General features: G+C 42.6%; 1 protein-coding gene across 7 annotated transcripts; it reads left to right on the top strand.

Annotated features, from left to right (window-relative positions):
- The first annotated feature begins 588 nt into the window (after positions 1-588).
- MMAA (metabolism of cobalamin associated A) lies at positions 589-24,957 on the top strand. Of its 7 annotated transcripts, none has more exons than XM_070474795.1 (8): positions 708-881; positions 3,459-3,629; positions 12,539-13,036; positions 15,926-16,048; positions 19,118-19,288; positions 21,475-21,560; positions 23,454-23,603; positions 24,605-24,957. In XM_070474795.1, exons 3-8 carry the CDS (start codon positions 12,592-12,594, stop codon positions 24,890-24,892), a joined length of 1,263 nt encoding a protein of 420 aa, XP_070330896.1. In that variant the 5' UTR covers positions 708-881; positions 3,459-3,629; positions 12,539-12,591; the 3' UTR covers positions 24,893-24,957. The 7 variants fall into 7 exon arrangements, with proteins under 7 accessions (XP_070330899.1, XP_070330896.1, XP_070330900.1 ...); XM_070474800.1 differs by lacking the exon at positions 708-881 and adding an exon at positions 2,423-2,934 and having other exon boundaries at positions 23,465-23,603; positions 24,605-24,746; XM_070474796.1 differs by lacking the exon at positions 708-881 and adding an exon at positions 2,432-2,934 and having other exon boundaries at positions 3,464-3,629.
- Positions 24,958-25,458: the final 501 nt, after the last annotated feature.

Here is a 25,458-nt window from a genome sequence, read left to right as displayed (position 1 = left end):
AGAAGGACTTTACTCTCCGCCTTTGGAGCCGACGGAGAAGGCAATGGCACCCCACTCCAGTGCTCTTGCCTGGAAAATCCCATGGGTGGAGAAGCCTGGTGGGCTGCAGTCCAAGGGGTCGCTAAGAATCGGACACGACTGAGCGACTTCACTTTCATTTTTCACTTTCATGCATTGGAGAAGGAAATGGCAACCCACTCCAGTGTTCTTGCCTGGAGAATCCCAGGGACGGGGGAGCCTGGTGGGCTGCCGTCTATGGGGTCGCACAGAGTCGGACACGACTGAAGTGACTTAGCAGCGGCAGTTTGGAGCCTATGTGAACCTACAGGAGGGCAAAAGCTATCCGTAAGGACCGTCAACCGCCCTTCTCTGCTGCACTTCTCACACAGATGTCCGGCGCCCCATGGGGCGCCCCGCGGACCTCCCCACCCTCGAGAACGCCGCCAGGCCTTCAGGCTCACTGGACCAGCGTCACACACCGGAATCCCGCGGCCACCCCCGCCGGGACCCAGGCCACGCCCCTCACCGCCGCCCGGCCCTTGGGTCGTTCCCTGGGGCCAGACACCCGGCAGTGGGCGCTGCGCCTGCGCGAGGGAGAGCGCGGGGCGGGGCGAAGCGGCCCGCCGGAAGGGGCGGGGCAGGAGGGCGCTACACTTTTACGGCCGCGGGCGGGTGAGTACGGGGCGGGGGTTGCGCGCCGCGTCCGGGTTGGGGCCAGGCTCGTGCCTCAGGCCGCCGGGGGCTCAGCTCTGCGTCTGGGGCGCCCCCTGGAGAATTCGGGGAAGGGAAAGGAAGAGGAGACTGAGGTTGAGTCCGATGATGATAGGGGTGCGGGAAATGTGTGAACGAGCAAGCGTCGGCAAAATGGATTCACAGGGAAGGTTGGTTGGTTTTCTCCTGAAAAAGGAGATTCTCTGTGAACAGCGTGTTAAATTTTTCATTATTTTGGACAAGCTTGTGATTTTACCGTTGTGTAAGACGGTTTTTATAAAGTGACTCCTACTTCGCCGCTGGCAAATGGTTAACCAGGCGGTGGCCTCTAAAAAGGCACTGTAGTTCAGTGTAGCAACTGCCCGAGAGGGAGGTTAAAACTCGTCTTTAGCGGAATAAAAATCAGTAAATAAAAGTAGGGCTTAGATGGGAAGTCACAGACAGCATCGAGTTTCGGTGAAATACCGTGCTGGGCGTGGGCTAGATCTTTTCCAGCAGACAGACTGTATTCAAGTAATTTGTGTTTATCATTATGAAAGATAAATACAAGTTGTTATTATGAAAGACAGTCTAAGCCAAAATGGCATGAAAATTTTTAATTACCTTGAGAGTTGTGCCCTAACATACTTTGGAAAACGAACACTACTATAGCTTTTCCAAATTGGTAGAAAATCAGGAGTTTCCCAAAAGCCTGTGTACATTTCTGCTTGTTTGGGGGTCTATAATGTCCAGAATATTCTTTTGTATAGTGAAAACCTCATATCGTTTTGTGTTCAAGGTAATGAAAGCCAGGACAGTTCAGTTCCTTTAAGGGCTGTATTCTATTAGGAGAGCCAAAAAACAAACACATAAAAAGTTGCATAAGAAATGTAAGTTATGGTTTAAGATATTTGAAGATGTCTAAAAACCTATATTTGGCATGGAAAGAGCTGGTGAGTGCTGGAAGCATTTGCTCCTCCGCTGATTGTTGCCATGTGGGAATGTGGGTCCCTCATGCACAGATCTGACTTTCCCCATCACAGGCCAAAAATCTCTATCTTTGTAATATTTCTTGATTTTTATTGTTATTGGCAACCAATTCGTTATGCACTCACATATCCTCTATGGGCCAGGAACAGCCAGTTTGTGACATCTGCAGATTATCACCTGAGTACTCAGAAATAATTGGAATTAAAAGAGGAAAAAGTTCCTGGAAACTGTCAGGAAGGGATTTAAGAAAACAGTGGGATTTAAGCTGGGTTGAGGAGAGGCGTCATGGAAGAGAAGAATGTAACCAGTGAAGACTTCCCTGTTGGTATAGTGGCTAGGACTCTGCATTCCCAATGTAGGGGTCCCTGGGTTCAGTTCCTTGGTGGGGGAACTAAGATCTCACAACTAAAGATTCTGCATGCTGCAGAATCAATGTGAAGCAGCTAAGTAAATAAAGAAAGAAAAGAGAATGTAACCAGTGAGTAAAATCTCACTTGGGAAAGTGAATAGGAGGTTTGGAAGATCCTAAGTAAACTCTTAGTAGAAGTCTGAGAAGGCAAGTATGGTAAATGGAGGAAAACTAGTTTGGGAGACCCTTCAATACCAGACTAGACTTTATCCTCAGGCACTGGGTTCTCAAATTTGAGCTTACATCATAATCACCTGGCAGGTTTGTGAGAGAGTGGCAGACATGGCCCCCACCTCCAGAGTTCTTGCTTCAGAAGTTCTGGGGCGGGGCTTGAGAATTTCGCTCTTATCCATTCTCAGTTGCTGGAGTTGCTGCTGGTTTGGGGACCACACTGAGAACTACTGTCCTCGAATGGGGGAAGCTATTGGAGGAATTTGAAGTGGATTAGTAAGGAGATCACATTCATGGTTCACTATAAGTCTTGCTGTGTCATCCAAGATGGAGGATTGGGGAAGGGAGGAAAGAGAGAAGAAAAGACGATTCCTTAGAGTTGGTTAACACCTGTTGGTGCCAGGCCCTCTCATGCACACAAATTTCATTTCATAGTCTGACTCTCATGTGTAAGTCTTAATATTTTCATATGGAGAGTAGTAGAGATTGCCCAGGTCCTATAGCTAGACTCAGAGCCCTTAAGACTAGTTCAGATTTGAACTAGGGTAATAGCAGTGGAAATGAATCAAAACATCAGCTGGTGATAGAATTTAGAAAAATCGAGACTTCCCCAGAAGATTGAAACCTTAAAGTAGAAGTTGGGAAATCAGTCCCAACTGGAAGAGTGATAAAAGGTAAAGTGGACAGAGACTTTTAGAATATTCCCTGCATGAGTTCAGTGCATGTTCTGTATAACTGTTCTATGACAATGACCTAGTTAAAAGTTGCTTATTTAAAAAGCCATTCTGTTTTACCCAGATTTTCTGAAAAGTATTTGAAAAGGAGAAAGTAAAGCCTCCAATGGGGGTGGTGGTGGTGATTTAGTCGCTGTCATGTCCAACTTGCAGTCCCGTGGCCTGAGCCCTCCAGGCTCCTCTGTCCATGGAATTCTTTAAAGCAGGAATACTGGGATGGGTTGCCATTTCTTTCTCCAGGGAATCTTCCCAACCCAGGGATCGAAACCTGGGTCTCCTACATGAGCGTAGTGGGAGATGGTAAACAGATTGGTGGCATCTGATAGCCTAGCTTCACATTAAAAGTAATTAGCATGGAGAAATGGAAACACATGGTGTAACACCACTTTGCCTGTATGAACTGTTGTGCCACAGACTGACCTAATGTATTGATTTTGGAAATCCTCTCTGCTTTTTCTTGCCAGAGTAGTTATTGAAATTAAGAATATTCATTGGATCAATTTCAAGACAAATATTCCAAGTCAGACTGGCTGCTGCTGAACAAATTTTTAATGAAGGAAAACATCCATATATTGAAATCAGACTTTAAGAAGGAAGTCCTAAAAATATATTTATACAGTGAAATCTAGAAAAATGTAAGTTTTCAAACATCAATCAACTGAGTAATCAACATAATGGAGTCATACACACAAAATTATAGCTTACATTCATTCATTTATTCTGTGACTGATAAGCTATGTGTGGATCCTAGTGATAACTCAGTCTAGGAAGACTGACATTTTTTAAAAAATGGTCACAAAATGATGTGATCAGCATTGTAATGCTGATTTTAAGAGTTAGAAATGGTGACTGAAGGAGTATAGAAAGGAGGCCACAGAAATGTTTTTAGAGGAGACCCTTTTAAGTTAATCTTGAAGGCTGAGGAGGAATTTGTGAGGTGATTAAGGCATTTCAATTAGAATGGACATCAAGCACAATGGCCATAATGTATAAAAGACTGAATTTTTCTGGGACCTTCTTGAAGATCAGGATAGTTATAGCAATATGATAAGAGTGGAGGAGGGGGATGAATTCAGTTGGAGAGGTGGATAAGAGCACTCATAAAGAATATGAAACTTATTTAATGACTGTCCGGGCTGGATTATAAACTTCATGTTAGGAGCCATGTTGGATCCGTATACCAATGTATGCTAAGGCCGTAAGAGAGCACCTAGCATATGGTAGACTCTCCATAAATAGCTGCTCAATGAATGAATGGCTAAATCACAGGAGAAAAAAAATTTAACAGGTAATACACAAGGAACTTTTAAAGTATTTTAAGCATTTTAAAATATTTTAAGTGGAGTATATAGTCAGTTTTACATTTTATGAGGATAAGTGGTAGTATGGAAGATGAATTAATAATGGCCATAGTTAGCAGTCATTCTAATGGGTGTGGGGTGGTATCTCATTGTAGTTTTAAAATGCATTGTCTTTATGATTGATGATGGTGAATATGTTTTCATGCGCTTATTCATCATTTGTGTATCTTCTTGGAGAACTGTCTGTTCAAGCCCTTGGCACATTTTTGATTTGGGTTGTTTCTGTTGTTGAGTTTCAGAAGTTCTTTATATATTCTGGATATTAATCTCATGTCGGGTATATGATTTGCAAGTATTTTCTCCCATCCTGTGGGTTGCTTTCTACTCTGTTGACATTGTCTTTTGATGACCAAATTTTAAAAACTTCCATAAAGACAAGTTTGTTAAAAATACTGGCCATAGCAATGGATATAATAGGTTGTGCCCATTGGTAGATTACAATCTTCATTTTAAGAAAAATTTGAAAAGTATTAGCATATAGCACATGTAATAGGATTTGAAAGTGTTTTGTGAAGCTTGTTTCAAGTATGTGCCTGTGTATTGACTGGCGTAAGTGTGTTTCTTTCTTTGAACTTTTATTAGAGTTTGAAAGCCATTATAATAGAGAAATCTGGGCATGATGGTAAGAGAATGGAGTGGATGTAAAAGATATTTAGAGGAAAACAAGTGTGAAATCACGCACCTTAAAATTCTGCTGTCCATTCGAATCCTCTTGGAGGAGAGGGGATGTACTTACCCAACCCCTCTTTCAGTATTTTTGCCTACTTGGTGCTTTCATTATATATTAATAAGTAGACTTTCTGGTTTATTAGGAATAGTGGTGCTTTGAGGTATCTTACTCAGTGTTGTAAAGTGCTAGAAAATTTCTTTTATTTTCCTGGTGCTCAGTATAAAATTGTAGGATGAAACCATACTCTTAGGAATTGTGAAAATTCATTCCAACAGTTTGATTCTTGGCCAGGGTCTTTGATTTCTTTCCATAAGAAAGCAGGAAAAGGTGCTTAGATACATGAGCAGGTGAGAAGTCCTTCTCCCTGTTTTTGCTTAGTTGCTAAGTCGTGTCAGACTGTTCTGCAACCCTGTGGACTGTAGTCCTCCAGGCTTCTCTGTCCATGGGATTTCCCAGGCAAGAATACTGGGGTGGGTTGCCATTCCCTCTTCAGTGGATCTTCCCAGACCAGGATTGAACCCAGGTCCCCTGCATTGGCAGACAGATTCTTTACCCCTGAGCCACCTGGGCCTGCATGATTTTGCCACTCTAGTAGACTTAGTCTATTCTGCCTATGACATGTACATACAGGCAGAAAGGTGCTCATAGAAGGCTGAGTCATATTGGTGCTTTTTTAAAAATGTGAGCAAGAGCCCTTACTGTGATTTATTTATGTATTATTATTTTTTTATTGCACTTCATCTTCATTGCTGTGTGTGGGCTTTTTAGTTGCAGTGAGCACGGGGTACTCGTCATTGTGGTGCCCAGGCTTCTCATTGCGGTGGCTTCTCTTGTTGCAAAGCACAGGCTCTGTGGATTGCAGGCTTTGGTAGTAATGGCATATGGGCTTTATTTGCTCCAAGGCATGTGGAATCTTTTGGACTAGGTTTCGTTGAACCCATGTCCCTTGTATTGACAGGCAGATTCTTAATCACTGGACCAATATAGAGGGAAATCGTCTATATTGGCTTTTAAAAAGTTTATGGACTTTAAAATCCGGATGGTTTTGTGAACTTAATGGGTTTAAGTATATCATGCATTTAGTTATCAAGTGGAATTATTCTGTGAGAACAATATAACATTAAAAATTTTAGAAATTTGGTCTATTCTTTCACCTAATACATTATTAGGATCTCCTACTGATTAGGTTTGCCCAGAAAATGTAAATTAAGTTTTCCTTTTGGCCTAAGCCAAAGAGAGAGAAAGAAAGGAACAACACGAAGATAAACAGCCTGTGCCATAACCAATATGACTATTTGGTGTTCCCTTAATGTGACATGACACCACTCCTTTTTTATACAAGAATCTAGAGTTGATACTGTGTAGATCTGGCTCAATGAAATCTGTAGTTTGTCCAGATTCTGCCACTAGTTGTGAGGCGTTGGTCAGTCAGCCTTGTCTTACCAGCGTCACCTGTGAAATGGACTCTCGCCTGCTGTTCTGAGGCTTAGCTGAGGGAATGCATGCTCAATAGCTCACACATCATCAACGTTCAGTAAAAGGTAGCTCCTGCTGCTGCTCTGCCTTTCAGAAGGTCCAGAGGGTTTGGAAGCACCAAGAAAATTAGCCCTCAGGGGAGAGATTTGAAAGTATAAAATTCTGGAATTATATACACGTGGATAGCTTTCTAGTTTTGGCAAAGAATGAACGACGTAAAATGTTATCTCTTCCTGGCTCTTTCTTTTCATTTAAAGACCTTTTCAGATTTCTGTTGGCATGAAAGGGCAGGGAACTTTACAATCCCAAATTGTGATAAATCCTACAATATAAGCCATAAGCTTGTCAGGTAGCTGGCATGGATTTTCTGAGAAAAACTACAAATAAATTGTTGTAAGAAATCACTATTCTAAATGTTAGAGCAAAAACCTATATTCTATTGATATTTATTGTTGTCGTTCAGTCACAAGCTGTGTCCGACTCTTTGCCACCCCATGAACATCAGGCTTTCCTGTCCTTCACTGTCCTTCCTTGTCTCCTGGAGTTTGCTCAAACTCATGTCCACTGAGTCAGTGATGCCATCCAACCTTGTCATCCTCTGTTGCCCCCTTCTCCTCCTGCCTTCAATCTTTCCCGGCATCAGAGTCATAGTGAGTCAACTCTTGGCATCAGGTGGCCAAGAATTGGAGCTTCAGCTTCAGCACCAGTCCTTCCAATGAATATTCAGGGGTGATTTCCTTTAGAATTGACTGGTTTGATCTTGCAGTCCAAGGGACTCTCAAGAGCCCTTTCCAGCATCACAGTTCAAAATCATTAATTCTTCGGTGCTCAGCCCCCTTGATGATCCAACTCTCACATCCATACATGACTGCTGGAAAAACCATAGCTTTAATTAGACGGACCTTTGTTGGCAAAGTGATGTCTCTACTTTTTAATACTCTGTCTAGGTTTGTCTAGCTTTTCTTCCGAGGAGCAAGTGTCTTTTAATTTCATGGCTGCAGTCACCATCCGCAGTGATTTTGGAGCCCAAGAAAATTAAATGTCACTGTTCGCATTGTTTCCCCATCTAATTGCCATAAAGTGATGGAACTGAATTCCATGATCTTAGTTTTCTGAATGTTGAGTTTTAAGCCAGCTTTTTCACTCTCCTCTCTCACCTTTATCAAGAGGCTGTTTAGTTCCTCTTCACTTTCTGCCATTAAAGTGTTATCTGCATTTCTAAGGTTGTTGATACTTCTCCCAGCAATCTTGATTCCAGTTTTGATTCATCCAGCCCAGCATTTAGCATGATGTACTCTTCATAGAGGGGGCTTCCCTTATAGCTCAGTTGGTAAAGAATCTGCCTGAAGTGCAGGAGACCGGGTTCCATTCCTGGGTTGGGAAGATCCCCTGGAGAAGGAAATGGCAACCCATTCCAGTATCCTTGCCTGGAGAGTCCCCTGGACAGAGGAGCCTGGCGGGCTACAGTCCCTGGGGTCGCAAGAGTCAGACATGACTTGGCGACTAAAGCACAACCACCACTGTGCATAGAAGTTAAACAAGCAGGGTGACAACATGCAGCCTTGACGTGCTCCTTTCCCAGTTTGGAGCCAGTCTGTTGTCCCATGTCCGGTTCTAACTGTTGCTTCCTGACCTGCATACGGGTTTCTCAGGAGGCAGGTCAGGTGGTCTGGTATTCCCATCTCTTTTAAGAATTTTCCACGGTTGGTTGGAAAACCAACCAGCTTCAACATCAGTCCTTCAATGAATATTCAGGACTGATTTTCTTTAGGATGGACTGATTGGATCTCCTTGCAGTCCAAGGGACTCTCAAGAGTCTTCTCCAACACCACAGTTCAAAAGCATCAGTTCTTCGGCACTCAGTCGTCTTTATAGTCCAACTCTCACATCCGTACGTGACTACTGGAAAAACCATAGCTTTGACTAGATGGACCTTTGTTGGCAAAGTAATGTCTCTGCTTTTTAATATGCTGTCTAGGTTGGTCATATCTTTTCTCCCAAGGAGCAAACATCTTTTAATTTCATGGCTGCAGTCACCATCTGCAGTGATTTTGGAGCCCCCCCCAAAATAAATTCTGTCAATGTTTCCATCATTTCCCCATCTATTTGCCATTAAATGATGGGACCAGCTGCCATGATCTTAGTTTTCTGAATGTTCAGTTTTAGGCAAACTTTTTCACTCTCCTTTTTCACTTTGATCAAGAAGCTATTTAGTCCTTCTTTGATTTCTGACATAAGGATGATGTTATTTGCATATCTCAGGTTATTGATATTTCTCCCAGAAATCTTGATTCCAGCTTGTGCTTCATCCAGCCCAATGTTTCTCATGATATACTCTGCATATAAGTTAAATAAGCAGAGTGGCAATATACAGCCTTGACGTGCTCCTTTCCCAATTTGGAAGCAGTCTGTTCCATGTCCAGTTCTAACTGTTGATTCCTGACCTGCATACAGATTTCTCAAGAGGCAGGTCAGGTGGTCTGGTATTCCCATCTCTTTCAGAATTTTCCACAGTTTGTTGCGATCCACACAGTCAAAGGCTTTGGCATAGTCAATAAAGCAGAAGTAGGTGTTTTTCTGGAACTCTCTTGCTTTTTTGATGATCCAACAGATGTTGGCAATTTGATCTCTGGTTCCTCTGCTTTTTCTCAATCCTGCTTGAACATCTGGAAGTTCATGGTTCATGTACAGTTGAAGCCTGGCTTGGAGAATTTTGAGCATTACTTTACTAGCGTGTGAGATGAGTGCAATTGTGCAGTAGTTGGAGCATTCTTTGGCATTGCCTTTCTTTGTGATTGGAATGAAAACTGACCTTTCCCAGCCCTGTGGCCATTGCTGAGTTTTCCAGATTTGCTGGCATGTTGAGGGCAGCACTAACATGGAAAGAAGGTCTTGAACCTGGCTTCTCTTTTCCACCCCTTAATGCCTTGTCTTGGTCCAGGTCCCCATCCTCTCTCTTGGGTCTTTGCTAGGTAGGCTATATGTTACCAGGGTCTGATCACTCTTGACTTCTCTCCACTGTTGCTAGTGTTATCTCCTAAAAACCAAAGTTGATTAGGTCACTTGTCTCCCCAAAGATCTCTTCTGTAGTTTCTTCTCCACCAACAAGACAAAATCTACTTCCTGGGTCTCAATTTCCACCCTGATCTGGTCTCATCTTCAACCGCTAGTTCCACATATTGGGTTGGCCGAGAAGGTCATTCATGTCTTCCCATAACAGCTTGAAAAACCCAAACAAACTTTTTGCCCAGCCCAATATGTATGTCCAGTGTCTGCTTCTTTGAGTTCCTCCGCCTTCTCTGATATGGTAGAGACCAAACTCAGCCTCTGTACAAATACATCCTCAGCCTGGAAGACCTGCCTCATCCTGCAGCTTTCTTTAACCTTTCAGACCCAGCCCTGGCGTTGACTCCTCGGTGACTTTGAACCTTCTCTGCCCCAGGAAAGTTCTTTTCCATGACCTTGTCTATTCTCACGGTGCACTGTTCTTTCTCCAAACACAGTGTTTATCGTTCTATGAGCTGTTGAAGTGCTGGGTTTAGACCATTTAGGGTAAGATATGAGGTAGTCCACCAAAGGAGGTATAGTGGATTGAATGGTGGCCTCCAAAAAGATTTGTCCACGTCCCAATCCCTGGAACTGGAGAATGTGATTCTTTTTGGAAAAAGGATCTTTGCAGATGTAATTAAGTTAAAGACCTTGGGATGAGACCATCTTGGATTATCTAAATGGGCCCAGTTCAGTGACAGATCCCCACACAGAAGAGAGACACAAAGAGTAGGCCATGTGAAGAAGGAGGCGGATATTGGAGTCTTGTAACTGTGAGCTGAGGAGCCCCTGGTGCCCAAGAAGCTGGGAGGAGCAGGGAAGAGTCCCCATCTAGAGTCTTCAGAGGGAGCGACGTCCTCCTAACATCTTGATTTCTGACTTTCCACCTCCAGAACCATGAGATGATAGGTTTCTGTGGTTTTAATCCACCAAGTTTATGGTAATTTGTTACAGCATCCTTAGGGTGCTAAGACAGAAGTTTATAGTACAGTGACTGGAACATAATAAAATATCATTGTCACCACCATCAAAAACATTATCATCACTGTTACTCTTGTAAGCTGGCCTGGGACATGGAAGGTAGAACTGCTCAGAAAATGGCCTTGCCTGTGCAGGTCCAGTTTGGTGGTAGTGACAGTGGTGTGGATGGGAAGTGTGTTTAACGTGGTCTCGAAGAGAACTTCCAAAATAGAACCCCTCTTAACTTTTTTTTGTTTTAAATGTCTCTTTGTATATTTCTGCAGAGGGTAGTAGTGGATGTTTTGAAATTGTCTTTTGGATACATTTTTACACATTTTAAATTGTCCTTTTAGAATAAGACTAATAGAAAAATGATGAGCAGCTCTAACAATAAAAATTTTTTTAATGTTTCTTTTTTCTGCTACTAAAACTGCTATTTAGTTAAAATTAATTTTCTGCTGGCCTTGGAATATAATTTAGAGAGGTACTTTAGAGCAATAAAGTAATTTATTTCATTGTGCTACATGGTATTTGAAAACCAAAAATTTCAAGTAATCATGAATGAAGACTTAAGTATTATATGTCATTTGCCCGACATAATTTTTACCAAAGTTTTATAAATTGGCATCTCAATAATAAAAGCTTATTAAGTTTATTAAGCTAATAAAGTTTATTAAGCTCTTACTCTGTGCTAGGCACTGTCCCCACCTGTTTATATGAATTAACTGATTTTATTCTCACAGCTTTCCTAGTCCTTGTTCTGTTGTTTTAACTCAAGAGGAAGCTGAGGCACAGAGTGGTTAAGTAACTTGCCCAGGGTCATTATTGCTTAAGTGGCAGAGATGCCGAGTGGCCACGGCCCATAACCTCTGCACTGTCCTGACTCCCAGTGGACCCTGTGAGCCTTCATTGTCTAATACAGTCTGAAGCAGAATATCAGTAAATCTAAGTAAAACACCCTTGTTCTCTTCCATAGTTGTTCAGACTTGAGTGTGCTTACCCACAGAGATTCTGATTCTTGGGGCTGGGGTGTGTAGTTTTAATAAGTGCCCAAGTGCTTCTTTCCGTACTTCGAGAGACACTGGGTCAGGTTCCAGAGAGCCCTCAGTTCATCGCCAGCAGTGGTTTGTGTGGGATGTTAGACCATGTTGGCGTGTGTTCCGGGCGAGTCTGTTGAATGCGTGCTGTGCTGCGCTCAGTCGTGTCCGACTCTTTGCGACCCCGTGGACTGTAGCCCACCAGGCTCCTCTGTCCATGGGATTCTCCAGGCATGAACACTGGAGTGGATTTGCCATGCCCTCCTCCAGGGGATCTTCCCAACCCAGTGGTTGAATCCATGTCTCCTGCATTGTAGGTGGATCCTTTATCATCTCAGCCATCAGGGAAGCCCCAATACTGGAGTGGGTAGCCTATCCCTTCTCCAAGGGATCTTCCCAACCCAGGAATCCAACCGGGGTCTCCTGCCTTGCAGGTGGATTCTTTACCAGCTGAGCTATCAGGGAGGCCCATCGAATACGTACATGGATCTAAACTTATGCCTCAATGCCTGTATTACTAGGCACTTTCATTTTGTGGAGATGAATAAAAGAGGGATTTTTTTTTTTATTTAACCTATTGAATGAGTTTCCAAATAGGGTATATTTAATCTGAGGAAATTGTTATGATAAATAAAGGGTTTGTAGACAGAAGGAAATAACCATTATATAAAGTTTCTATCCTAATGGATTGTGGGGTATTTTGGTGGGAGGGGGTCAGTTTGGTTTTTGTTTAAAAGAAAATTTTAATGTGCTGTGCACTTCACAGCAGAGCAACAGTTTCATGGTTTGGGTTACTCTGAATATTAACTCTGGACAAGGTGGGAGTCTTTGCTTTTAAGTTGGGAAAGAAACTTTTATGCCTTTGTACTATCAAAATCCCTGATTCTCTGTGTTTCGGAATCTAGGGAGGACACTATACTTGCCGCTTCACCACTTTAATATCTTAGTTGGATGTTGAACTGGCGAAATATGTTTTTTTTTTTCTCTCTTAGGGAGTCACAAATCACATTGAACCAAAAAATATCCAGCGTTTTCTTGCATTACAATGAATATTCCCATGCTGCTCCAGTGTCCTCACCAGCACTTCCTGAAAGGCCTATTGAGAACACCTTTCCGACGTTACCGCTTCGTCTTTCACCCAAGCCCTCACCTCAGCTCCGGAATCCCATGTGCTCAGCCGCGCAGCGCTCCTGGACTCCATTGTGCAGAGTGGATGCTGCCATCGAATGGTTTACCGAGAAAGTTCTGTCTGCAAACAGCCTTAGAGGGACACACAGAAGGGCTTTCTGATAAAGAGCAAAGACTTGTGGATAAGCTCTATGCTGGTTTAATCCAAGGCCAAAGGGCCTGTTTAGCGGAGGCCATAACGCTTGTAGAATCAACACACAGCAGGAAAAAGGAGTTAGCGCAGGTGCTTCTTCAGAAAGTATTAGCCCACCACAGAGAACAAGAAAAATTAAATAAAGGAAAACCACTAGCATTTCGAGTAGGTCAGTCTTTTTTTTTATTTTTCAGTACATATTTTTCAAAATTCTCTCTCTTCTTTTAAAGTAAGTCTAAATAGCTTATGATTTAAAGGGGATTTTTTTTTTTCTTGCAGAAGTTTGGAATGAATTTTAGAGGCCTTTTCTTTGCAAATACTAGTCTTGTTATGTTGGTGTGTAGGGGAAATGCCATGACCATTTGAACCAAGGCTCTGTATTTTAAGAGAATAATATGAGATTTCTATTTTGGCAGAGACCTTGCTGTGAACTTCCCTAGTGGCTAGATGGTAAAGCATGTGCCTGCAATGCGGGAGACCCAGGTTCGATCCTTGGGTTGGGAAGATTCTCTGGAGAAGGGAATGGCAATCCACTCCAGTATTCTTGCCTGGAGAATCCACGGACAGAGGAGCCCCGAGGGCTGGGTCTATGGGGTCTCAAAGAGTTGGACACAACTGAGCGACTAACACTTTCTTTGTCGTGACTTCCAGAGTAGAAACAGGTGAAGGAAGAAGTGTTCACCGGTTTCCTCCCTTCTCTCAGCAGAATTTCTGCTTAATAGTCTAAAGTGAATTCTTTGTGGTTGTGGTTATATCGACCATAATTATCCTTATCCCATTTCAAAATTCTGCTTTAGGTGTTTCATTAGTCTTTCTCTAGGCAAATTTCACTTCTGTCAGATACTTTTATATTAAGAGTTTGGAAATGGCTTGGCTCTAAGCATAGTCATCTCAATACCCAAATGTATTTTAAAGGAGACTCCGTGTTCATATACTGTCTAAAATGTTCACTTGACTTCGTGAACAGTTGACCTGTTTATGTAATTGCAAATAAGCTTGTTATATTTTCCAAATTATAGATTCTAGAGCGATGTAGATGTGTTTGACCAGAAGGAATTAAGCAGATCAGTTTTGGGTATGATGAGTGCTTTTCATGAAGGCAGACTAAGTGATTCCAACCAGCTCTCCCACTTGAAACAACTAGAAGTGGTGGACAAAGTGCAGAACGTTTTTGAGGAGTGAGTAAATGTACTTAAGAATGGATTGGCATTACATTATACTCATATCTCAGTTTATTTGCAGTATAGAGCCTAAAACCTCCTAGATTTTGGGGGTAATGGGGCCTGAATACTTTAAAGATAATTTCAAAAAGAGCTCACCAACTGCTGTTTGTACTAGTCCACATTTTTCCTACATCTTATTTTTCTCCCCTCACTGAGAGGTGTCTCTTTTTGAAGGAACTACACTGGACGTTAATAATCATTATGTACTGTAGACAGATAAAATAGCCAACTCCCATAGAGAAATTCCAGTTATGATCAAGTGTTTACTTATTGGCTATAGAGAATCTTTGAAGAGAAAATGTCCAGAAATACCTCGAGTTAATGAGCAGCTCACACGTCACTGTTGCTCAGTCGCTCAGTTGTGTCTGACTCTCTGCAACCCCATGGACTGTAGCACGCCAGGCTTCCCTGTCCTTCACTATCTCCTGGAGTTTGCTCAAACTCATGTCCATTGGATCGGTGATGCCATCCAACCATCTCATCCTCTGTCATCCCCTTTCTCCTCCTGCCCTCAATCTTTCCAAGTATCAGGGTCTTTTCTGATGAGTTGGCTCTGCATCAGGTTGCCAGAGTATTGGAATTTCAGCTTCAGCATCAGTCCCTCCAATGAATATTGAGGGTTGATTTCCTCTAGGATTGTCTGGTTTGATCTTGCTGTCCAAGGGACTCTCAAGAGTCTTCTCCAGCTCCACAATTTGAAAGCATCAGTTCTTCTACCTGAACCTTTGTTGGCAAAGTAATGTCTCTGCTTTTTAATACACTGTTTGGGCTTGTTATAGCTTTTCTTCCAAGGAACAAGCGTCTGTTTTAATTTCATGGAAATTTACAGCACTCTTCTGGTTCTTCCATCTTGATCTTATGAGGCCAAGTAAACCTGGGTCTTTGTTGCAGTTGTTTTATCACCAGCATAAATTAAAGCAGCAAATGTTTATTCAGCACCCATTAAGACAGAGACCTGCCCTGAAAATTATGGTACGGAGCCAAGCATACCATATGGCATACATACTTTTGAGTGTAGTTACAATTAAGTGCTTATGTTTTATAGATTTTATTGAACACAGTTTTATATCTCTCAACACCATGTGCTGTTCTAAACATATGCAAAATTAACTCATCTAATCCTCACAATAACCTGAAGGTGCTCTTATATACATTTTATGGCGGAGTATACTCAGCATACAAAATGATTAAATGACTTGCCTGAGATTACACATCTCATAAGAGGCAGGGCTAGAAACAGAACTGGCCAACTGACTGCAGTTTGTGTTTTCACCTTCCATGCTCTATGTACCCTCCAAATAGGGGAATTTCTGTCTTAATATAATTTTCCCCCCAGGATTCAGTTTATATTATCTCTTTGAGTTATGGGTGAAATGAAAAAATTATCTTTCATAAATAGAGAGTTTCTCAGTTACTGGGAATTTCTGGAGTAGAGAGTTATTTTTCAAATGGGAACATGGCATTGGGGTGGGTGGAATAATTCTTGATCATGGTGAGAGGTGGGCAGATATTGTAGAAATTGAGCGCAGTAACAACATAGGAAATGAAATCGGCCCCCAAAGATCTACATTATAGTAAAAAAGCAAATCACATTTAGTAATTTTTACAAGTGAGTCTGGTGAACATATGGAACTCAGAATCATTTCCTCTGTGTATCCCTATTACTCAGGGAGTAGATAAATAGGTAGATTTTCATCTACTGCTTTAGGAAATGTTAAACTGAATTAATGGTGGTTTTAATAAGGAGAAATAGAAGGTAGCCTAATATTTTAGTCTAATAAAACTTATTGTGCTGATTTCATTTATTTCATTAAATTAGAAACTCTCCACCGTAGGGTTGTCTGGGCCTCCTGGTGCTGGAAAATCAACCTTCATAGAATATTTTGGAAAAATGCTCACTGAGAGAGGACACAAATTATCTGTGCTGGCTGTGGACCCTTCTTCTTGTACCAGTGGCGGTGAGTATCACAGGTTCTTTATAAATTGCAGAGCAAGGGCTCGTGGGGCCAGCTCTCTGCTAGAGTTTAGGGGCAAACTGAACCAGATTTGAGTTTGGTCTCATATTTGAGTTTGGTCTCAGTGAAGGTAGAGAGTTCAGGGGGCAGGGTGGAGACTGCGGGAGATGGTTCAGGTCATTGGGTTCTCCAGAGGAGGTTAGCTTCCAGGTCACCCAGGAGTAAGCTGGGTACTGAGAGAACTAGGAGAACAAGTGCCAGAGGTTGAAGGTAATCAAAAGCAAATGTCAGTGCTTTGTCTGTCACACCTGGGGCTCGGCCCCTTTTCCCTCCTGTTGTCTTTTCTGCCTGCATCAACCCCTCCTACTCACTAATTTCCTCATATTGTAACTTCTCTTAAGCTTAAAGAAAAAACTCTTCATGCTCTATCTAACCTGTCACCTTTCTACTACTAGTTCAGTTACACAGAAAGCTCTTAGAAGGACCGTGTGATATACTGTGGTTCCCCACGGCACTTAGCCTAGTGCGTTGCACATGCTGCTCTGCGATTACTTACTGATTTGAGGTCATGCAGTCACTCAAAGCTTAATTTGCAGCTCATCAGAGATAAAATGGATAAACTTAGTTCCCAAAAGGATCATTTAAGGGAAACATAAAGCATGCTATATAAATACTCAGGAAAGCTTTTTCTTCCCTTCTCTTTATGATTTAAGCATCTCATGTGGCAGTTACTCATTTAACAAGTATTTTAGCACGTACAGTTGAGACCCTGGGCAAAGAAGGTGCTGTGTTGTTTAATGGTGAATAAGACACAGTCGTCTTGGCCTTGTGGAACTTTATATCTTGTGAGGAAAATAGGTGCACACAGGCCATTACAGGGTAATACGTGTTTTGAAGGGAGAAATTCAGCGTGCTTTGTGGAAGAGTTTTATATCCTGTGGATTTAATACTAAAAAAATTAAGATATCATCATCATATTTTAGGGCTTTAGATCAGCAGAGAGGTGGATAGCAATTCCTATTACCACCCATTGAGAAATTTAGCTGATAACATTCACAGTTTTTGATTCACTATAATGAAAAGGTTAGCCATAAAATAAAATTTATACTTGCAAAGTTCAAGATTAAATCCATGTCAGTGCGTTATCTCTCTTTATAGTCTAAGAACTTTGTTAAAGGTAAGTACCAGCAGGTGTAAAGTACTAAGGTGTAAAGAATTTATTTACAGTGGCCTTTATTTCCATATAGGTGCTAAGGCTTTTCTCCTCACCTTCATAAATACTCTACCGTACTTGGAATAGCAAAAGCAAACAGTAGCTTGAGATGAAAGTAGCAGAAATGGTGACATAAGATAATCTGATTGGGACTTCCCTGGTGGTCCAGTGGTGAAGACTCTGCACTTTCATTTCCAGGGGCATGGGTTCAATCCCTGGTTGGGGAGCTAAGATCTCAAATGCTGCATAGTGCAACCAAAAAAATAAATAAATAAAAATTTTAAAATAGATGTCTTTTTTAAAAAAAGATAGTCTAATTAAAGCTGCATAGCTATGTGGTTCTTGACTTTTCTCAAACCAAAAATGATCTCTTTTTCAGGTGAAAATACATAGACTTTGAAAGAAAAAATTACATAAACAGGACACTCCAGTCTTACCTTATCATTGCAACAATACATAAACATTTGAAAATAGCACTCCATTGACATTTGAGAAGCCTGTTGTCAATCCTTATTGTGTTTTAGATTCACAGGCCCCCTGCAGTGGGAGTTTGGAGACCTTCCTAAGGGCCTGTTTGGATTTACTGACAGACAGCTATATGGGACAGTGATTTCATAAATGTTTGGTTTGGCGTGTAGGGAATCTATAGGATAATAATTTAAAGTATAGCTTTGGCAGATTGTTGACTTACACAGAGATGATTTCACCCAGAAAATTACTTTAGAACAACATTTTATGTACAGTAAATATGGTAGTTGAGCTATGTCGTAGGTATATGCTCTAGAATTAGAACCTATGAGAATTTGAAATTGGACTCATTAGGGAAAAGATAATCTCTCTAAGGAAATCCTCAGTTTTTAGCATCTGCCTTGGAAAAGTCAGCTCTTAAGCTGAAATTAAGATTCAGGTTAGCATAGCACCCACGCCCTTCAAATGTTGTTATGTGCTTAGTCACTCAGTTGTGTCCAACTCTTTGTGACCCCATGGACAGGAGCCCGCCAGGGTCCTCTGTCCATGGAATTCTCCAGGCCAGCATACTAGAGTCGGTTGCCATTATCTTTGCCAGGGGATTTTCCTGACCCAGGGATCAAACTTGGGAAATATTACTATGTGACTAACAAAAAGAAGATACAAGGTAATCTCACTAGTTCTAGAGCTTTCAGTCTTCTAATTTGCAGGTACTAATGTTTGCCAAAATAACTGCAGTAAGCCCTGAAACAGCACCGGTTCTGTTCCATAGGTATTGCATTAATTGCCTACCGTGAACAAGGTGTACAAAATATGTAAGACATGATCCTACAGACAATGAACACAGGTTAGAGCAGAGTTTCTCTTTAAACAGCACTCTGTGTTGTGGGCAGTTGTTAATGACACTCTATGTTGTGGGCAGTTGTCCTGCACACTGAAGGATCTTCAGTATCCTTGGTCTCTACCTGCCAAATCCCAGGAACACCCAACCCCCCAGGTGTGACAAGTACATGTGTCTCTAGATACTGATAAACCTAGACACATCGTCAAGGTGTCAGTAAAGAAACCAGCCCAGCTGCAATGGAAGATTTGTTTGGGGATTAGCAGAAGCTGAACTGGACAAGCAATTAGGCGGCAGTCTCAGGGTCTCCAGTGCAGGGCTGGAGAGTCTAGATTTGAACCTCTAGTCAGTGAGCCATTTGAGGGGTTGGAGATGTTAAACAGATTAATTTGGCATCATTACAATACACTTGGAAAAAAAATTTAATAGTATGAGATATAGTTTGAGGTTTGGGGAGAAATGTCCTAAAGCATTTCCCCTAAGAATTGACTGATTGATCATTGGCCCTTATAGGCGTTCTATGATTGTAAAATGTAACTGTGTGTTTCAGGATCACTCTTAGGTGATAAAACCCGAATGACTGAGTTATCTAGAGATATGAATGCATACATCAGGCCATCCCCTACTAGAGGCACTTTAGGAGGTGTGACAAGGACCACAAATGAAGCTATTCTTCTGTGCGAAGGAGGCGGATATGACATCATTCTTGTTGAAACTGTGGGTGAGTGTGCTTTCTATTTCATGAAAATAAAGTACTATTATAATGGACGTTCTGTAGAGATGAGTGACGACTAATTTCATTTTGTTCATTCAGCAGATACTTACTAAAGACATAATTAAATAAAAGCTATCTCAGATTTTGTAGGAGATGTGAGCATGTAGGCTATAATCCTTTGTTGTTGTTCGGTCACTAACTTGTGTCCAGCTCTCTGCAACCCCGTGGACTATAGCATGCCAGGCTCCTCTCTTCCCGTCTCCCAGACTTTGCTCAAACTCATGTCCATTGAGTCAGTGATGCCATCTAACCATCTCATCCTCTGCCGCCTTCAGTCTTTCCCCGCATCAGGGTCTCTTCCAGTAAGTCGGCTCTTCGCATCAGGTGGCTAAAGTATTAGAGATTCAGCTTCAGCATCAGTCCTTCCAATGAATATTCAGGGTTTATGTCCTTTAGGATTGACTGGTTTGATCTCCTTAGAGTCCAAGGGACTCTCAAAAGTCTCCTCCAGCACCACAGTTCAAAAGCATCAATTCTTTGGCACTCAGCCTTCTGTATGGTCCAACTCTCACATCCATACATGACTACTGGAAAAACCATAGCTTTGACTATACGGACCTTTGTCAGCAAAGTGATGTCTCTGCTTTTTAATACACTTGTCTAGGTTTGTCACAGCTTTCCTTTCAAGGAGCAAGCGTCTTTTAATATCATGGCTGCAGTTAACTATCCACAGTGATTTTGGAGCCCAAGAAAATGTCACTGCTTCCACTTTTTCCCCTATTTACCTGAAGTGATGGAACCAGATTCCATGGTCTTAGTTTTTTGATTGTTGAGTTTCAAGCCAACTTTTTCACTTTCTGCTTTCACCCTCATTAAGAGGCTCTTTAGTTCCCCTTCGCTTTCTGCCACTAGCATGGTGTCATCTGCATGTCTGAAGTTATTGATATTTCTCCTAGCTATCTTGATTCCAGCTTGTGATTCATCCAGTCCAGCAAAGAAAAGGATAAGCCTATGTCCAGGTAGTGATGACACGAGGTGGTATGTTTTCAGTGCCAGAGGGGAACTGTCAGCATTAGGATGACCTATGGAAACGCTGCTTTACACCCAATTTGGGAATTCCCTGGTGGTCTAATGGCCAGGACCCAGCACTTTCACGTCCATGGCCCTGTTTCAATCGCTGGACAGGGAACTAAGATCCCACAAGCCTTGTGGCATGGCCAAAGAAAAAAAACCCACCAACCAAACAAAAAACATAACACCCCATTTTCTTAAAGCAGTCCTATGTCTACAATATGTTTTCATTAAGAAAACTAATGTACTTGGGCACATCATGTTTTATTTTATCTTTATATCCCTAGGACATAGTTATACACAGTGGATATACTGAAAAGGAAACACTGAGAACCTTGCATTCCTATGGAGAGACAGTCTGTTGTATTACTGTGTGATCAGCGTTTGTGACACAGCCTCTGTCAGATTTAGGGGATTGGGGAAGACTTTGGGGAGGAGCTGACAGATGGACTCAGTTTTAGAGGGAGAGTTAGAGTTAAGTATAGAGGGGCTAAAGGACCTTCCAGTGAGACTCAGCAGTGATTGCATGTGGCCCCAGCGGGGCACTGCAGTTTGGGAAATGGGAAGGAAGCTGCCTGAGGGCATCGAGGGGCGTCGCTTTTCCTGGACCACGAGGAAGAAGTAGCTGGTGTTGGAGCCCGTGACCCTCTGGCGGCGCCTCTGCACACTGTTGAGGGATTTCTCTGGGAGAGACACAGACAGTAGGACTGATCCACGGTGGGATTTGCAGGGCTAGTAGAAGGATGAGAAGGCAAGAAAGCTGCCGTGTTGACAGGCCTGGTCTAAGGTTAGAATCAAGTGCTCCCGCTCTTCACCCACAAAAGGGAAGCCGAGAAGGAGCATTGTGAGCGAGGAGAAAGTCCAGGTCTCCACGTTCCCTGTTCAGAGACTGAGCTGGTGGGAATGGGGGCGGGAGCAAGGTGGGGAGGAGAACAGCTTTGCTCATCAGGTGAGGCAGCAGCATTTAATACACTGTTCACAGGTGGGTGTTGAAAGTGGGATCAGGTTGAGCGTGTGATGCTGAGTGATTCATGAACTGGGATGGAAGTGATGGTCAGGGCAGTCGGGAAAGTCAGATTTTTGTGAGTGTTTTAGTAGACAGTTGTGACTTACAATTTCAGGTGTGGGACAGTCGGAGTTTGCTGTCGCCGACATGGTTGACATGTTCATTTTACTCCTGCCACCAGCAGGAGGAGATGAATTACAGGTAATTATTTTGACTTTTTCACCCCCCCTCCCCAAAACACAAAAGTATGCATCTCTGAAAGTATGGGTCCCAGTGTTGCGAGGTTTGTCAGTTAAGTTGATACTAGTGTAGGGGAGGAAATATCATTCTCTTTGGCTAAAATACCTAAGTCAGGCACAGTCTCCATGTTTTTTTTGCCTACTTGCAGTTGTAGAACTTATGACGTTGAGCTAATCATGCAACTTAGACTTTTCTACCTGTAACACGCGAGCGTGCCCATTTAGCAGTAGCTCCAGCCAAGAGACTACTGTTCATGGTTGGTTGTGCTACAGTCGGTTGAAATACTCCGCATGAGATATTCCGTTGATGTTAAACTGGGATCCCACTGATATAGTTTGTGTATGGCCTGCAGTGCATGTCTGGAACTGACTCCCTGAGTTAGCCCAGCCTTCACAGAGTGGGGGCCCCAGCCTTCACAAGACTGGCTTCTCTCCAGACTGCAGCAGCAAGCCTGGGGTTCCCAGGCTCCCCATGCCTCTGACTGGCTGCGAAGGTGGGGGTTTGCACTGCCCCTCGGGTTCAGTAGTTCACTAGAAGGATTCCCAGATCTCAGGGAAGCACTCAGTTACCAGTTAGAGTTTTATTATAAAGGAGACAAATCAAGACCAGCCAGATGAAGAGACCCAGAGAGACAGGTCTGGAAGGGTCACAGCCTCGAAGATTCTGTCCTCAGGACACATTTGCCTCTTGGCACACTCGTGTGTGTCACCAGCCAGGGAGTTCTGCGCTTCAGGGCCCGTCGTTTTTGTTGGGGTTTATTATGGACGTGTGATTGACCAAATTGCCATCCACATGACGAAACTCAATCTGCAACCCCCACCCCCAGAGGCCATCAGGCTGCTATCATGGGGCTCAAAGCCCCTGCCCCCTAATCATGTGGTTGACCTTCTGTGCAGTTAGCCCCCATTCCGAATGATCTCTTTGCATAAATGCAGGTACCATCCTGGGCACTCACTGTGAATAATGGAGTCCCTCCTGTCACTCAGGAGAGAGCAGGCTCTAGAGGTTACCTCCCAGGAACCTTGTTGCTGCTGTTGTTCAGTTGCTAGGTCATGTCCTGCCCTTTGTGATCCCGTGGACTGGAACCCACCAGGCTCCTCTGTCCTCCACTAAGTTCTCTATTATACAGCACTCACTTTCAGTTGAAAAATTCTGAAAAACTAGTGACATCAGACTCTGGTTGCTGCAGTTTAGAAACATTAGTAGAATTTAATCATTGAAAGTTATGTTTTTAAATGCTTGAAAAGGAATTTTAATCTTAGATAGCAAAATATTCATTTTCCATATAAGGTTTAGCCTTAGGATTTTTCTAGTATGTTCATGCAATGTAATTTAAATCAAGAGATTGAGACATTTTTAGCCATCAGGTTATTTTTTCCTCAGATGCAAATAGGAAAAAAAAAATGCTGCATGTATTTAAGGGAAACTTCAAAGACTTTGTTTCTGGAAATGCATATGTTAGTGACAGGGTGTTTTCTTCTTTAGAAGCACCTAAACGATGATAATTTTGCTTCCTGAAGGGTGAGCTCTGGGAGAAGTGGAATCCATCATCAGACCATGTGAACTGTCTCCTGTCATTCAATCACATTGTGTCTGAATGATACATTTACTCTAATTCTGAATGTATTCCAGCATGTTAGTCTCCATGTTTGAAAGAGATATTACAAATGACTTTCATAATCCTGAGACTTGATGCTTTTGAGTAAATCCATCAAATAATTGTGATTCCTAGTAGAAGATGCAGAGAAAAAGTTATAGTATTTGACTTTCAAAACCCTAGCATGAACTGGTGTCCCATTGTTTTCTAGCATTAAATATTTGGGATAAGTCACTTTCCTCTCTTTTTCTCATGAGGGCATCAAAAGAGGAATAGTGGAGATGGCAGATCTGGTGGCTATCACCAAATCCGACGGAGACTTGATCGTGCCAGCTCGAAGGATACAAGCAGAGTATGTGAGTGCGCTGAAATTACTGCGCAGGCGTTCAGGAGTATGGAAACCAAAGGTTAGCTTGCGTTCCGTTCTGCATTTTTCTCCCCGAGTAGACTGTGCACATCAGAAGAGAGGATGTAAGTCCCAAGCTAGACATATAATCAATCTTTGCTTGTATGTGAGATCACAGTTTTAAAAATTATGACAAAGCCAGAGCTCATAGTTATGATTTTAAGTACAGTCCGTCAACCACCAGATGTCAAAAACTGGATGTGAGGTGATAGATTAGATTGCTTAATGCTGGGCTCGCGCTGTTTGGAAGTGATGGCAAATCCATTCTGAAAAGATCCACCCTTAAGATTATGGCACAATTAATGACTTGATTATCTATATTAGAGTTTGAGTAAGAGAAGTCTTTTGATATGATATCTTTCCTTCCCATTATGTTTGTTGGGTGATGTTTTTAATAAGGAAAAAAATCCAGTAGGAAGTGATGCAGTAATATTGATGGGGGCACTTTATCTGTAGAAGGACACCGTGTTATTAAAGAATAAGCTGTCATCACTCTGATGAGAACAATGGTGACGTCTCTTGCCATTGGCTCCCGGAATGGAGCCGCCTTGTCTGTGTGGGCACTGATGCTCGGTTTACAGCACCTGCTGGACCAGGCAGTTTGACGGGACAGTGCTGTGTTCTCTACTCGCTTTCATTGTACGGCACTCAGGCCGCAGGGAAACCTGCGTGGCATTGCCTGTCTCATCCCAGAGACCCTCCCACTGTTCACCTCTGTGACCTTTAAAGACCGTGCAAGCAATCCTTGGTCAAAATAAACCTCTGAGCTAAAAACTTGACCTAGAATCCGTGTCTGATTTCTGCCTTGCACTCAGTAATCTTAGTAAGTTATCTTAGTATATTTTTCAGCATATTTACTTTGACACAGTGATAAAATATCTTATTTTTGTCACGTACCTCTTTCCATAGACTGTAAATATTAACTGGCAAATGCCAGAGTCCCCATGAAAGTGTTTTCTATCATTGTGAGTACAATAATTCTGGTTCTTCCCTTTTCAACAGGTAATTCGTATTTCTGCCCGAAGTGGAGAGGGTATCACCGAAATGTGGGATAAAATGAAAGAATTCCGGGAGGTGATGCTCGTCAGTGGGGAGCTGGCCGCCAAGCGGCAGAAGCAGCAGAAGGTCTGGATGTGGAGCCTCATCCAGGAGAATGTGGTAGAGCATTTCCGGACCCACCCCGCAGTCCGGGAACAGATTCCTCTTCTGGAAGAGAGGGTTCTCAGTGGGGGCCTGTCCCCAGGACTAGCAGCGGACCTGTTGTTGAAAGCTTTTAAAAGCAGACACTAATGAAGTGCATCCTACACAGTGATTTTAATGTATCTTTGAATAAAGTATTTTAATATTAAAAGTCACCCGTGTGCTTGTCTTTCCAGCAATTCTCTTATGTTGCCCCTCGGCTTCCTTACTTATGAACCATGCTTGGAAAGTTGAAGCGCATTAGATACAGATGTCAAAGATCAGGCGGTCAGCAGCATTTGCAAGGAACCTGCGGTGTGTTTCTCAGCCCCACTTCTTCCTGTTCTCACACCCTGACACGGTGGCCTGTAGGACGGCGTCTTCTCAGCAGTCACAGGCAGAAACAGCGGAGGACCGAAAAAGATCATGTACCTTAAGATGCTTTCTTTGGTTCTCTGTTCTCTTGAGTTTCCAGGGAAAATGTAAGCCAGAGTGACTGCATTTTTGAAGTCTTCCTTGAACCTCAAATAATACACACTGGGTTTCTAAGAGCTGGAAATCATGTCATTTAGCATACCAGACTATCCTAGGAATTTCTGAAGTGGCCGTGTACATGAGTAGCACGGCTTTGGAATGGGTAGGGCTGTGAACACAACTTTCAAGTCTGCTTGTCTAGA

Source organism: Odocoileus virginianus, chromosome 12 (assembly GCF_023699985.2).
Source record: "Odocoileus virginianus isolate 20LAN1187 ecotype Illinois chromosome 12, Ovbor_1.2, whole genome shotgun sequence".
NCBI lineage: Eukaryota > Metazoa > Chordata > Mammalia > Artiodactyla > Cervidae > Odocoileus > Odocoileus virginianus.
The sequence above is the reverse complement of the archived record's forward strand: the minus strand, read 5'-3'. Positions and strand labels throughout refer to the sequence as shown.